Raw genomic sequence first — 14,506 nt, forward strand, 5'->3', positions numbered from 1 at the left:
TAAAAAGTGGTAGAGCCATCCGTCTGCCTCGAAGGCCATATACTTGCGGTCACTCGGGCGGATGGGGAGCTGGTGGTACGCGGACTTGAGGTCCACGGTGGAAAAGACATTGTACTGTGCAATCCGATTGACCATGTCGGATATGCGGAGGAGAGGGTACGCATCGAGCTGCATCTACCTATTGATGGTCTGACTATAGTCTACGACCATCCTCTGCTTCTCCCTGGTCTTCACAACTACCACCTGGGCTCTCCAGGGACTATTGCTGGCCTGGATTATGCCTTCCTTCAGCAGCCGCTGGACTTCGACCAGATAAACGTCCGATCCTGAGCGCTGTATCGTCTGCCCCTAGTGGCGACGGGTTTGCAATCCGGGGTGAGGTTCGCAAACAAGGAAGGCGGTTCAACCTGGAGGGTCGCGAGGCTGCAGATTGTGAGTGGGGGTATTGGGCCGCCGAATTGGAACGTTAGGCTCTGGAGGTTACACTGGAAATCTAACACCAATAGAGTGGGAGCGCAGAGCTGGGGAAGGACATAAAGCCTTCTTAAACTCCCTCCCTTGCACCGTTAGGTTCGCGATGCAGAACCCTTTGATCTCTACGGAATGGGATCCCGCTGCCAGGAAAATCTTTTGGGTGCTCGGACGAATGGAAAGAAAACAGTTTCTTACCGTATCCGGGTGGATAAAACTTTCCGTGCTCCCAGAGTCGATTAAGCATGACGTCTCGTACCCGTTGACCAGCACCGTTGTCGTTGCAATTTGGAGCGTCCGGGGCCGCGACTGGTCCAGGGTCACCGAAGCCAGGCTTGGTTGCTGCACCGTGGCGCTTTCTTCCGACCCTGTGGAGCCGTCTACGCTGGGATCCTTGACTATCAGCCAAGATGGCAGCGTCCATGGATCGCACACGGACGGGGGTGGACAAAATGGCCGCCCCCATGGATCGCATGTGGCCGGGGGTCGCAAGATGGCGGCGCCCATCCTCCCCTCGTGGTGTCCGGGACCCAAAATGGCGGCGCCCGCGGGCCACACATGGAGCGCTGGGGGGGTTGAGTCTGCTGTCCCCGTTCTCCCCTGGAGATTGCGGCAACCCCCCGGGACTGGCACACCGCTGTGTAATGCCCCTTTTTGCCGCAGCTTTTACAAATAGCTGAGTGGGCCGGGCAGCGCTGCCGGGGGTGTTTCGCCTGCCCACAAAAATAGCAGCGGGGCCCACCAGGATGGTCTGGTCCTCTAGCCGCGCAGGCTTGCGGGGGGGTGGGGGGTGCCGGGGAGTCGGTCGCAACGGGGGTCCACGGAGCCCAAGGGGCTGCCACGCGGTCGGGGCCGTAGGTGCGGGCATTTTGTGAGGCCACGTCGAGGGAGGCCGCAAGGGCCCGTGCCTCTGTGAGTCCTAACGAGTCTCTCTCTAACAGTCTTTGGCAAATTTGAGAAGAAGTCATACCTGCCACAAAAGCATCCCTGATTAGGAGCTTCGTGTGCTCGATCGCGCTCACCGATGGGCAGTTGCAGTTCCTCCCCAAAATCAACAGCGCGCTGTAGAACCCGTCGAGCGATTCTCCGGGGATTTGCCGTCTCGTTGCGAGTTGGTGCCGTGCGTAGACCTGGTTTATGGGCCGAATGTAGACTCCTTTCAGCATGGCGAGCGCCGTCGGGAAATCCTCCACATCTTCGATGAGCATGTAGATCTCCGGGCTCACCCTGGAATGCAGGACCTGCATTTTCTGATCTTCCGTGGTCTGGCCAGGGGCCGTTCGAAGGTAACCTTCGAAGCATGCTAGCCAGTGTTTAAACACGGCCGCCGTGTTTGCTGCATGGGGGCTGATTCGCAGACACTCCGGGGCGATCCGGAGCTCCATAGTCTTTTAAGCTTGCTTAATAAATTGTAGCGCAACAATTACTCACTGAAGTCGAGAAGAGATTAAATCAATCGAGGCTTTATTAAGCAAGACTTGTTCCCCAGCAGCTCAGTTACAGAATGCGGCTGCTGGGAGAACTCGAGCTCTTATACTCCGCCTTCTGGACAGAGCCAGCAGGCGGCAGATCCAACCAGGACCCGGGACCTGTCTGCCAATAGCCTCTCGGCTTCACAGGTACCGTACTACCCCTAATACATACCACCACAAAATGCAATACCATTCTGAATTTTCTGAACTTCCCCCAATAATTTTACTGTAGTCCTCATGAGGTTAATCTTGGGAGGTCAGCCTTGGCTGCATTAATCTTCCCGATGAGCGGCAAGGATATCATTAAAAATATTAAATGTAAAAATCAACAGTTAAACTTTGGCTCGGGGTGTAATTTAAGTGATCGACAACCCTTCGCAGACAGCAATTCCTACCCTTAGGACAAAGTACAATTGTGCCACTGGCTGCGAATCTGTATGGCTCACAGAATCTCTTATTGTATGGTCAGCTTTCCCTAATGCTATGTCTTTTATCTCACACTCCAGTCATCTGGATATTTTCCAAGAAAGACAGATACTTTCATGTTTTCTCTTGTTTCTCTTGACAACTTTAATGCATGAAAATTAAAAACAGGGAATCAGAATAAGTTTTAGTTGCCCAATGTCAACAGAACTTTGGACAAAACCCAATTTGCCAAAGAAAAAAAGTCACGTTTTCATGAATGTCCACTTGAAAATAGTCACCAGTTTTCCTCATTTCATGAACAAAATGCATATTTTAATAATGTTTTGGCAAAAAAACTTCAATGTTCATATGCAAGTTGGAATGCAATGAATTCTATAACTATTTTATAAATTTCATATGTGGCTTTGGTTAGATATGTGAACTCCGACACAGTTGAAGCTGTTTCCAGTAATAATATAATCGACATTTGAAGTAACTGCCTGACTACCTAACCAGGCATTTCCAAAAGGCAAATATGTACACATCAATGCAATGTGATGTCATTGAAATTTTTTTTGGCTACTACAAGTTACTACCACCAGTAAGTTAATCTGAGGAAGGAGCTGCGCTCTGAAAGCTAAAGATTCGAAACATATCTGTTGGACTTTAACCTGGTGTTGTAAGACTTCTTACTTAAATATGAGAATCACTTTAAGGCAAATTTGAGTAACATACAATAGAACTATGAGCTTTTTTTCCATTTTCATATGCGTTACACTTGAGGTGCTCCACAAAACAATGATGTCCCACTTAAACAAGCTACTTACTTGACCACATTTGATTTTAGAATTTATCTAAAGAATTGCAGCGATTATTTCTTCGATGTTTATTTTTCACAAGGCCTATTCACCACAACTACTTTTCAATAAGCTCCAGTAGAAATATTCCATCAAAATTAATTGCTTTTTTTTCATTTTCTCTTTCTTAAAACAGAATGAGAGCTGTGAGTAAAAGCAAAGAGTCGGTGTTGTCTGAATCCGAGAACCACGCTAACCCACTCCAGCCTGCTGTGTGTGGTACAGAGGATGAAGGCCTGGATTTTGCCCTGGAAGATTCAGTCCTGTTACCGATGGATCAAACTTTGGAATGCCACAGCCCACCACCAGACTACAACTCTGTCATTCGCTACACCACACCACCAGTGTGAATGCTACCACCACACCACAGTTGTCAGTGAAGCCGCTGAATGAGAAATGTACAATCGCACAATATTTTGAATATTGTAAACCAAACTCTTCCTTCAAGGGATATCGAGAGAGCCATATAATTATGGGTGTCAAATCTACTATAAAAACTTACGTTAAAGCCCTACTGTTCCTTCAGCGCAAAGTACGGCTGCAGGTAATGTCCTGAAAAGCCCCAGGTCTGTGAAAAACCCCATACAGTTATTACTCCAGTGCTGTGTAACTGTGAGTATAGCTAATGATCTCACAGCTGTGGTGTGTAGTCAGTGCATCAAATTGTATCAGTGAAATCTTCCAAACATGTCCAAAATATCCCAGTCAATCTTGGAAATGTCAATTTAAAAAATGATTCTTATGAGTATAGAACATATTTCTATCAACTGATTTACTAACTGATTGTTCTAAAGAAGGGTCAGTGCCTGAAACCTATCTGGTCTCTCCGCAGGTGCTGACTTTCACCATCTGCAGTATTTTTATTTGAATGTTTGAATCCCTTGTTCTAATGAAGATATTGTTCATATGTCCCAATGTTCAGCTCTCACATAGTTCAGTCAATAGGAGAACCAGTATTGCTCTCATTTGGTACCCACACCAGAAGTTAAGATGTCCTAGTTTTGTATCTTTTTCTAATTGCTTCATCAAAATTTCCTACACTCATACCGGTGTCTGTAAAATGCTGAGTACTAGAAAAGAGATGTGTGTAAATTATATGACGATATGCCTTAGGTCCTTGACATAAAGTTGTGAGTTCAATTCACAGGGCTTGCATGTCTCAGCCAGGTGAACTGGAGTTGGGCTTCCAGCTGAAATACATCTCGCAGAAATGAGCTGGTCCATCTCAAAGTGAGGAGCAGCAAGCTTTACACAAAAATTGTATCAACGGCTCAGAGTTTCTGATTCTCTTGAAGGCGAAGGATGTGACAAGGTATTGAGGAGATTGTGATGGACAATATAACATTGGGGAGAAAATATCAAAAAGACAGCCAATTGAAATGCATTGAAAGAACCTTTAGCTAGTCACAAGCTCTGTTAAAATTTACCCTATAACAGTGTGGGTTGACAAGCTGAAAATACGATTACGCTGCTCCAGGCATGATAACTTTTAAATAGTTGCAGCAGATAATTAAAATTTGATTATTTTACATCTGACTGAAAGCAATGGAAACTGGAGTCATATAAACTGTAGGATTATGTCATGGCAAGACGACTCCACTATTACGTACCCACCTTTTGATGGTTTTCCAAACCAGATTAGTATTCAAATGAGCTTTTCTTTTCAATTAATGCTTGTTCTTCATGGATTCTTCATACATTTTGTGCTGGGGCTTTTCCTGAAACCTCGACACTCCCAATGCACAATCTGAAATGCATACAGAATTGTTATCATACCCTCAATAATAACTGACTTGTTCTAGTATCATGACGATAAGTATAGGTCTTGCACAATAATTAACTTGTATCGCCAAATCCACCCCCATCTAGTTATGGAGAATGAGGCAGCTCCCACTGGACCCAACTTAATGCCAAAGTACACACACTCATTTGACAGGGCACATTATGTTCTACAATGTTGAGCAAAGTAGTTGTATACTTTAAGAAGGAGACAGTCCTCTTAAGGTGAGATGAATGTGTCAAATGTTCCAGAAACAATCTTAATCTGAAGAAAATGTTTTTAGAAATATTAATAACTCATTTTCATGGATAACACAGCTTTAAAGCAGCAAGAATGAAATTGATTAGCAATAAAATAAAATACAAATTCAATTACTTTATAAACTCAGACTATTTTGTAAGAATAATGTAAAATTCAAATTCTACACCCCATCTGTACCCCACCCCCACCTTAAGAGAGTGTCATTATTGGCAGTAACTTTAAATAATGAAATAACATTATTTTCATAGAATTAATATTTTAATATTTTCCGCTTGTTGCGGTGGGGGGGGGGGCAGGGGAACAGCACAACCACTTCAATTAAAATTACCTCAAAATGTTCCCATTCGTGGAGAGATTTTGATTCTGAACATGTCATATCCAGCCATTTTCTCATATTCTACAAATTGCAGTAATTATTTTCAAATAAACTTACTAATTTAGCTGCACTTGGTGAAATTAACATAAATCCAATGCCGAAATCTGTAAAACAGCGAAACAAAATATCAAAAGTATAGTCACTAAATTTCAATATGTAAAATTAGCCATTTACCTCATTAAAATATGTCTAATACTGAATTATGTATTTTATAAAGCAATCCGACTGCTTATTTTTCACATCTTCCTAGTTTATCATCAGAGTGTTACCGAAATACGTATTCAGAAAGCCTGGGAAGAACTGCTATGGCTGTAATTACTCTCTTTCATTTATATCAATAATTGTAATTAGAGTGAAAAAGGTCTCAGGTAATTTTATTTTGCTGGATCCCTTTTTTTTTTCTAGATCGTGCACAGGTATTTGTTGGAGCAAATAAAAAGCAATTAACTGATCAAACCATTCCAAGTATATTTGTGTGGCAGATTGCGAATGGCTTTTTAAAAAATAAAGGTGTAAAGGAATGCTACGGCATAAAACAGAGAATATTTTGCTTACTGTGAATTTACAGTTCTTGGGAAGAACTCTGGAATTGGAGTTCTTTCATTAATATATGAGGAAACAATAACAAGAAAATGATTATTATTCACTGCAATTCCCAAAATGCTGTAAATCCCTTAGGTTGTCCTATGAACGATTCAAATAGGTCAGATTTCAAAGGGTCTACTGTGAATGTTACAAATATAAAAACATGCCGAGTATTGTGTTATGTTATATAGTGTATAGTCACAAATCCAGTTATTCTATATTAATTAATTTAAAGAATTAAAGGAACCCAACATCGCATCATCACATTTATTTTCTAGTCTTCTTGGAATCATAGAATCATAGTATCCCTACATTGCGGAAGGAGGCTATTTGACCCATCTTATCTGTACTGACCCTCTGAAAGAGCACCCTACCTCGGCTCACTCCCCCGCTCTATCCACGTAACCCCACCTAACCGGCACATCGTTATCAATAATTCATATTGTTCCTTCCACATATCATAGGCAAATAAAATGAAATTAACAGCAGTGTGAGCTCAGAGTGAGGAATTTTGCCTTGAAATTAAATTGCAAGAAAACAGCACAACAGAATATAAGAACAGGAGTTGACCATTCAACCCCTCATGTCTATCAGCCCAGCTCAGCCCCAATTACCCAGCTTTTTTCCATAACATCTTGATATCCTTAACTTAACAAATGCATTGAAATTGAAGTTGAAATTTGTCTCTCCACTGCTTTACAGAGATGTTAACCCATTCCAAATAATAGATTACTGATTATGCTGGAATAGTGGAGAGGGGAGGCAAATGCATTAAGCATTAGTGCACTATTTTCACACAGTATACTTTCAAGATGTTTTAAAGTAGGATATCAAGTAGTGAAGTGGCGGTGCGTGACCATGATTATATAATTAAACACGGGTCAAGATGGCATGAACTTGACAGGTCAGCTGGTCTTTTCTTGCTGCTGGCTTGATTTTTGTCTGAATTCCTTATTTTAAAACAAGGCTAGAGACTATAATATATAAAATCCCAAGGAAAGACATAGAAAAAATATCAATGTCTGGGAGTGAGCTGAGGCAATAATCTGAACTTGTAATCCTGATTATGTTCTGTAAAACTCAAATGTTGTTATTGTGAGTGCTGATGTCATCAGGATCGCTCGATTGAATTCCGACCAGTCATTGATTATCCTAACTGTTCAGTTGCACTTATTTGTAACTTGTTTTTGTTTATGTACAATTAACTGGAAACATGTTTATTTTGTATCAGGTAATTAGCAGTGAGTTAGATTTGAAAGGCAAATAACATTTAAGAAAGGGAAGTATGTGGTTTTGAAATGTGACAAATTAATTTTGTCTGCAAAACTTCTAATATTAATTATTATTTTATACATGCAAAACACCAATAACAATCTTATTGCTTCTTTAAATTAATCAATCAATGGATTAGCTTGTAATGTTTTCTTTATCTTATATCTGGCCAGCTTCAATGCCAAGTTGCATGTCTAGTTTGCCAGGACCAATTTTCTAATATTCAATACAGTAATTTCCAGTGTTCTGGAATTAAAATAAATATATCACAAAGATATACAATGAAAGGTCTGAGTAAATGCACAAAAGTCTATAATGATATTCTCTTCAGCCATTTTATTAATACATATGCACAAATCATAATGCATCAGGATTTTGCATCAACTCAAATAATGCAGTATAATGGCACACTTAAAGAATGAGGCAGCTTCAGTTGTAATTCCTAAAAGTTCAAGTAGATTCAAATAGATCATTCTTGTCAATTTTTCATCTTACTATTGGTTTCCCTTCTGCTAACACTAGTGAGCTACTCTTCAATGGCTTGTTGTACAGCAAAGTTAAGAGATGTTTAGGGCGTGATTCTCCTGCCATGCCTGAGGCCAATGGACTTCTCCATTGTCCGTGTCTCGCCCGAGGCTTTCTTGTGGCGGACAGGGGAGAATACTCCAGCCCATAGTCTCAAACACATGTTTTAAAATTAGGGGCCACCCTTATCAGACAGAGATAAGGAGAATTATTTTCTTCCAGAGGATTGTGCGACATTGGAACTCTGCCTCAGGAGGCAGTGGAACTGGGATCACTTAGATTTTTAAGGCAGAGGTAGATACATTCTTGTTAGGCAAGGGAATCAAAGGTTATCAGGGATAGATGGGAATGTGGAACTCTAAACACGAACAGATCAACCATGATCTTATTGAATGGCGGAGCAGACTCAAGGGGCCAAATGGTTTAATTCTTCTCCTATTTTGTATGTCCATATGTACTCCTACATGTACAGATATCTCCTTGAGGATTCTCTCCTGCCCATTGAATTATCTGGCATCAGTTGTATAGAAAAGGAGAGAGTTGGCAAAGACTGGGATCAAAACCTTCAAAATTAGAAATTCCTACTGATGCCTTGCACTTATTATAAGTCATTGTTACAATGAACTTTTAACACAAAGAAATTGTATCAAGTTGGTTGTTGAAATACATCCCTTAGGAGAGTTGTAGGAGGTAGCAGTTGTAATTGGATGGTATAATGAGATTATTTGAGGGCATTTGGCTACAAATTCTGATAAGTGTCGGCTGAGGTCTTTTCAAGCAAAGGATGATTCCCACGTATTCAGGCATGGTGTAGTGATTGACAAATCAGGTTACATTATATTTATAGACATGTGCACACACCACTCTCAGACTGCCTACAAATATAGGACAACTTATAGAAGTGATCAAATGGAATGTTGGAAATCCGGTTTGGACACCAGCTTTCAGTCAAAAATGAAAATTCCTACAGCCATTAAACTGGAATATTTGCCAAGTATTGGAACGTGAGATTGTTTTCCACTTTCAATTTTGCACACAAAAGAATTTTTTTAAATAACTTCATATTGTCTAAGAAAACTAATATTGACTTAATAACAAATGAGCAAACACCACCTAACAAATGTTCAGGAAGCTAATGTAGCCCATAAAACAGTTCTCAAAAATGTTCAGTTTTTGCATATTTTACTGCCAGATTTTGACTAAGGAACACGAGCATTCCACAGAGAAACAGACTATTCTAAAGCTTGGTGTATGCGCTATAAGCTCTCAACTCATAACTCAAGGTTCTTTTTGTCACCCTAGTCTAGTTTATCTTCCCTTTTGAACTGAAATGCGATGCGGAGTTAAAGGTTTGTTTCTGAATCCTACACTAATGCTTGCAGGACAGGCTAATCCTTTGTATTAAAGATGGCTATCTATTCATGTCAAAGCAACTTCTTTCTCCAAGAACCACTTGTTTTAAAGTGCTCATACAACTCATTTTAGATTATTTCTTTTTTTTTTAAAGGAACAGCAGAGAACTGCCATTCATTCTGTGGGAAAGTAATATGCAATGTCAATGTATTAACTATGTAAGAATATATGCACTGGAGAACACCTGTATTTCATATAGCCTAAGCTCTACTGGAGCTATTAACAAAAAATAAAGTTTACATATATTTATAGCTTTGTTAGTTCTATGTTTATTTTTTAATGTTCTCATTAATTGAGAAGAAACAATGTGGTGCTAAGACCTGGGCAGAATCTGGTGCTCCCGCTGGTATCGAGCTTAGGGCACGTATTTAGACAGGATAGATACCCAAACCCCGCCACCTTCCTGCCTCTGCCAAATTAAGTTCTGGACGGAATGCCCATGGTCGATCCTTCAATTCTGCTGCCAATTGAAGCCCTTAAGTGGCCAATTAAAGTCTACCCAAGGTCGCCATCCTATTGCCACTGGGATTAACCCAGCTGGCAGAGGGCCTGTCGCCGTGCAGTATGCCTGACAGCTGCTATCCTGCGGGCAACCCATAACCTCCCTCGATCAAAGGCACCTCAGTGCCTGGACATGGGGAAGGTGAAAGCCCACTGAAAGCCAATCTCCTATCCTTGCTTCCAAAAACCCCTGCACCCCCCACTCCACAAAGCCCACTTCCCCCTTTCCCAACCCCCTCCTCAATTATTTACCTTCATCCTAGGTTCCTCCGTAATCCTGGGGTTCCAGGGGTTCGTCTTGCAGCAGCCACAGTCTCCTCTGTTGCTCTGCTAAGCATAACAGCCCCTGATTGGCCCGCAGCTCTTACACCCCTGGGGACCTCAATCCAGTGGAAGACCCATCAGTAGCCTCAACACTGCCTGGCTGAAATATGGTTCGGCGAATCTTCTGGAAAAGAGGTTTCTCACTGGCTCTCCAGCTGGCAGGCGAGACCCGCGATGCCTCAGCAAAATTCCACCCCATGTCAGATCTGTTGTGTTCAGGATAGCCAGATTCACTGATAATTAACTGATTTCCCACTTGCTACACACACACCTGTTCGACAAAGCTGCACTGATAATGTCCTCTGGTGTTTGATTGGCAGATAGCGCTGCACAAAAGTGCATAACCAGCTACAGCATTCAATTTAACTTGCAAAATGGCAGGCAGAAGAGAAGCAGGGTGACTCCCACCTCACCCACCCCCTCAACCCATTTTTTGAATGCTGCTAGACAGATTTATGGAGGAGATGAGCAGGAGAAAGGGATTCCTTCTTCCCATCAGGCAGTAGGAAGATTGTGAGACAGGTTACTTGGCAGCTTTGGGCAGAGTAAGCAGAGCAAGTCAGCGCAAAAGCTATAACAGGCACTATTCTCTGGCTGCGTTGCACCCGGCGCCAATCCATTATTCCCGGTGAAGAGTGGGAGCGCCCCAAAATGGGGTACTTGCCGGGCGCCAAGCAGATCGCTGGGGGTAATCCAGATAAGCATATTTAAATGAGTCTTAAAACTCATTTAAATATGCGCAGTCGGTGCAAGGCCAGTCTCCTGGCTCCCGAGATTCACCGACCCCACCGTCAGAATGTGAGGTCAGTGCCAATCAGTACTGGTCTCCATCAACGGAAACCTAACATGATCACTGTGCCATGGGACTCGGAGTGTCCTGGCACTGCCCTGGCATCATGGAAATGCCACAGGCAAAAGGGCCAGTGTCAGAGTGTCAAGGGGCACTGCCAAATGGCAGGGCCTGAGGGAGGCCTTGGCCATGAAAGGGGATGGCGGAAAGAATGAAGAGGATACATAAAGGTGGAGCCTGAAGTGGTGAGGTCTGGAGAGATGCATGAAGGTGGAGAGGTGTGGAGGGGGGCCTGAAGCGGGCACATGGGGGGAGCCTGAGGGGGGAGACTTTATAGGTGGGGGGGGGGGTATGCTCACACGGGAGGGGAGGAGCGAATCCTCTATTTTGATGAGGGTGTGGGGGAGGATGGGGCCTGATTACCATCATGCTTGGATGGTGGGGGATGGCACGGACATTGAGTGACGTAGGGGAGGTTTCCCCTCCATGGTCGAGTGTTGGAGGTGTTGCCCACGTCTGCTGCAGGGAGGTCGCAATATTGGTGTGGTGTGAGGGAATCTCATCTTAACTTTGAGATCTGAACACCCTTGAGGAGCAGGTCTTGCCGGAGTGTTTAGTTCCCCACTCCAGAAAATGTTCTAACACACAAACTAACGGGAAAAAAAAGAGACCGTCTGGGCAGGATTAGAGGGGTGGTTCCCGGCACAGAATGACGCCGCTATCTAACGGCACTCTGTTTTCTTTTCAGGCCTCAGCATGACGCCTTGCCCCCCCCCCAAAGTTGCACTCAGTCGTATTTCCTGCACTGAGAAGTTCCGCTTGTCAGTGCCGGTAGAGATCAGGGGCAAAATTCTCCCCCAACGGCGGGATGCCCGCCGACTGGCGCCAAAGCCGGCGCCAATCAGACAGGCATCGCGCCGGCCCAAAGGTGCGGAATGCTCCGCATCTTTGGCGGCCTAGCCCCAGCAATGAGGGGCTAGGCCGACGCCGGAAGGATTTCCGCCCCGCCAGCTGGCGGAAATGGCGTTTGTTGCCCCGCCAGCTGGCGCGGAAATGCGGCGCATGCGCGGGAGCGTCAGCGGCCGCTGTCAGTTTCCCAGCGCATGCGCGGGAGCGTCAGCGGCCGCTGTCAGTTTCCCGCGCATGCGCAGTGGGGAGAGTCTCTTCCGCCTCCGCCATGGTGGAGGCCGTAGCGGAGGCGGAAGGGAAAGAGTGCCCCCACGGCACAGGCCCGCCCGCGGATCGGTGGGCCCTGATCGCGGGCCAGGCCACTGTGGGGGCACCCCCCGGGGTCAGGTCGCCCCGTGCCCCCCCCCCAGGACCCCGGAGCCCGCCCACGCCGCCTGGTCCCGCCGGTAAATACCAGGTTTGATTTACGTCGGCGGGACAGGCAATTACTGGGCGGGACTTCGGCCCATCCGGGCCGGAGAATCCAGCGGGGGGTCCCGCCAACCGGCGCGGCCGGATTCCCGCCCCCACCCAATCTCCGGGAGCGGAGACTTCGGCGGGGGCGGGGGCGGGATTCACGGCGGCCAACGGCCATTCTCCGACCCGGCGGGGGGTCGGAGAATGACGCCCCAGAAGACCATTTTTAAACGGCGCCCAATCTCTCAGCGCTGGCGTAGTCCCTAAATCGTCCCAATGCCCCAACTCACCTGTTGGGGATCTCGAGCCTCCCGCACCCCACCATATACAGGCAGGAAACCCGTCATTCCCGATCCGCGGCACAGGCAAATGTCACCTGGGCACCTTGGCACTTCCATCCTGGCATCCTGGCAGTGCCCCTTCCAGTCTGGCAGTGCTACATGGGCACCTGGCAGTGCCAGGGTGTCAACCAGTTGGCACTTCCAGGGTGTCAAGCTGGCAGTGCCAACGTGCCTGGGTGGCATCAGCTGTGCCAGAGGGCCACCCTATCCAGAGACCATCCATCCAGGGGCTTCTGAATACCTGGAAGACACCCCCCCACCCAACCCAAGTTTTTGCGGACCAGTGCTAAACGGTGCCAGGCTGGGGTCTCCTCAGTGAGATGGCTCGCCTTAAAGAAGGTGAGGATCCCTTTAAATAGCATTGCCCAGCCTGCTTACTGTGTGTTCCTGCCATGATTTGGTGTGTGCGTTAAAAGACCAAGGTCACGATCCACCGACCGTGTTGCACCCTCACTTGAGCGCAGTGGCCAGGAGAGCCCACTCACGGGCTTCCCGGAGGTTTTCACGCCTCGTGGGTTCACCCAAGTCCCACGAGGCATTGGAGTCAGAATCCCGCCCACAAGGGGCAGGACCAAACGGTGCGCGCCAAAGTCGGTGAACTTACCAGGTAGGGTATCCACCAGCATTACAGGAATCCACCGGCCTCCCCAGTGAGGCCGCAGCCGGGCACCACTCAGCACTGGTCCACACAAACATGGACCAGGTGAAACGGCACCCGGGAGGTCTCCCAGGCCATTTGAGACCCCTGGGTTGTCAGGATCAGTGCAGGGTGGCTCCCTGGCCCTCCCGCTGGAATTTGGCACAGCCCTGCTGGCACTTTGACACTGCCAAGGTGCCTGAATGGCACTGCCAAGCTGGCAGGAGCACTGCCTGGGTGACAGGGTACCAGTGCAAACGTGCCCAAATGTCAGAGTGGCACTGCCAGGGATCAGGGGCTGAGGGTGGGCCATGCCCATGAAAGGAAGGTGGAGGGGGGTTTACAGGGTGGGGGTGTGAAGGGCAGGTAAGTAAGGGCCTCCAGGATATTGGGGGGGGAGACACATGGGGGTCCTGGAAGGGAGGCAGTGCTGTAAGGGGACTAAGTGGGGCCTGAATAGGGGGGCCCCAGGGACTCCATAGTGCGGGGTCCTCACTTGGAGGGTGTGGGGTAGTACACATAAGTGTGGGGAGTGACATTGCCCATGGATGGGGGTGGGGGGGGGGGGGGGGGCACAAGCTCACTTAGAGATCCGGGCACCCTTTCAAAATGGAGGCCCGATCTCTGGGTTCAGCTCCCAGTGCTCATAAAAATGACTGGAAGATCATTTGGCCTATCCTGACTGGAAAAGCACTATCCCGTCTAAACCCACTTTCAATCTCTTGGACTATGCCCCATACGTTACGGCATTTCAAGTACATCTCCAAGCGATTTTTGAATGCAAAGAGGGCTTCTGCATTTAGTAAGCTTTCAGGCAATGAGTTCCAGGTCCTCAGCACCCTCTGGGTAAAAGAAAAATACTCAAATCCTCTCTCATCCCTTTAGCAAATATTTCATTTTTCTACATTTGGCTATTGACCTCTCTGTTAACAGAAATAAGTCCTCTTATCCACTCTATTTCTATTAGTACTCTAGTGGATTTTGGGATACTCAGCCAAGCATACATAATGAGGCTTGGTTAAGAGCTCAGAAATCAATTTATTTATTGAAACAAGAAAACCAGGAAAACATTGCTTGATTGGAGGAGGCGTGGGCTTAAGTGGGGTGCTCTGTCCAAGGGCCAATGCAGAC

At 46.1% G+C, this 14,506-nt stretch overlaps 1 protein-coding gene and 1 long non-coding RNA gene across 3 annotated transcripts in view; one reads left to right on the top strand and one right to left on the bottom strand.

The window, feature by feature from the left end:
* Nucleotides 1–4,954, bottom strand: part of LOC140421169 (uncharacterized) — a 92,171-nt gene extending 87,217 nt beyond the window's left edge. For both annotated transcript variants that reach the window (XR_011946683.1, XR_011946685.1), the window contains exon 1: nucleotides 4,820–4,954. This is a non-coding gene — a long non-coding RNA (uncharacterized lncRNA). The remainder of the gene's footprint in view (nucleotides 1–4,819) is intronic.
* Nucleotides 1–9,666, top strand: part of kdrl (kinase insert domain receptor like) — a 283,571-nt gene extending 273,905 nt beyond the window's left edge. The window contains exon 30 of the mRNA XM_072505640.1: nucleotides 3,342–9,666. Coding sequence (XP_072361741.1) covers nucleotides 3,342–3,555 — 214 coding nt within the window. The 3' untranslated portion in view covers nucleotides 3,556–9,666. The remainder of the gene's footprint in view (nucleotides 1–3,341) is intronic.
* Nucleotides 9,667–14,506: the final 4,840 nt, after the last annotated feature.

Source organism: Scyliorhinus torazame, chromosome 5 (assembly GCF_047496885.1).
Source record: "Scyliorhinus torazame isolate Kashiwa2021f chromosome 5, sScyTor2.1, whole genome shotgun sequence".
Classification (NCBI taxonomy): Eukaryota; Metazoa; Chordata; class Chondrichthyes; order Carcharhiniformes; family Scyliorhinidae; genus Scyliorhinus; species Scyliorhinus torazame.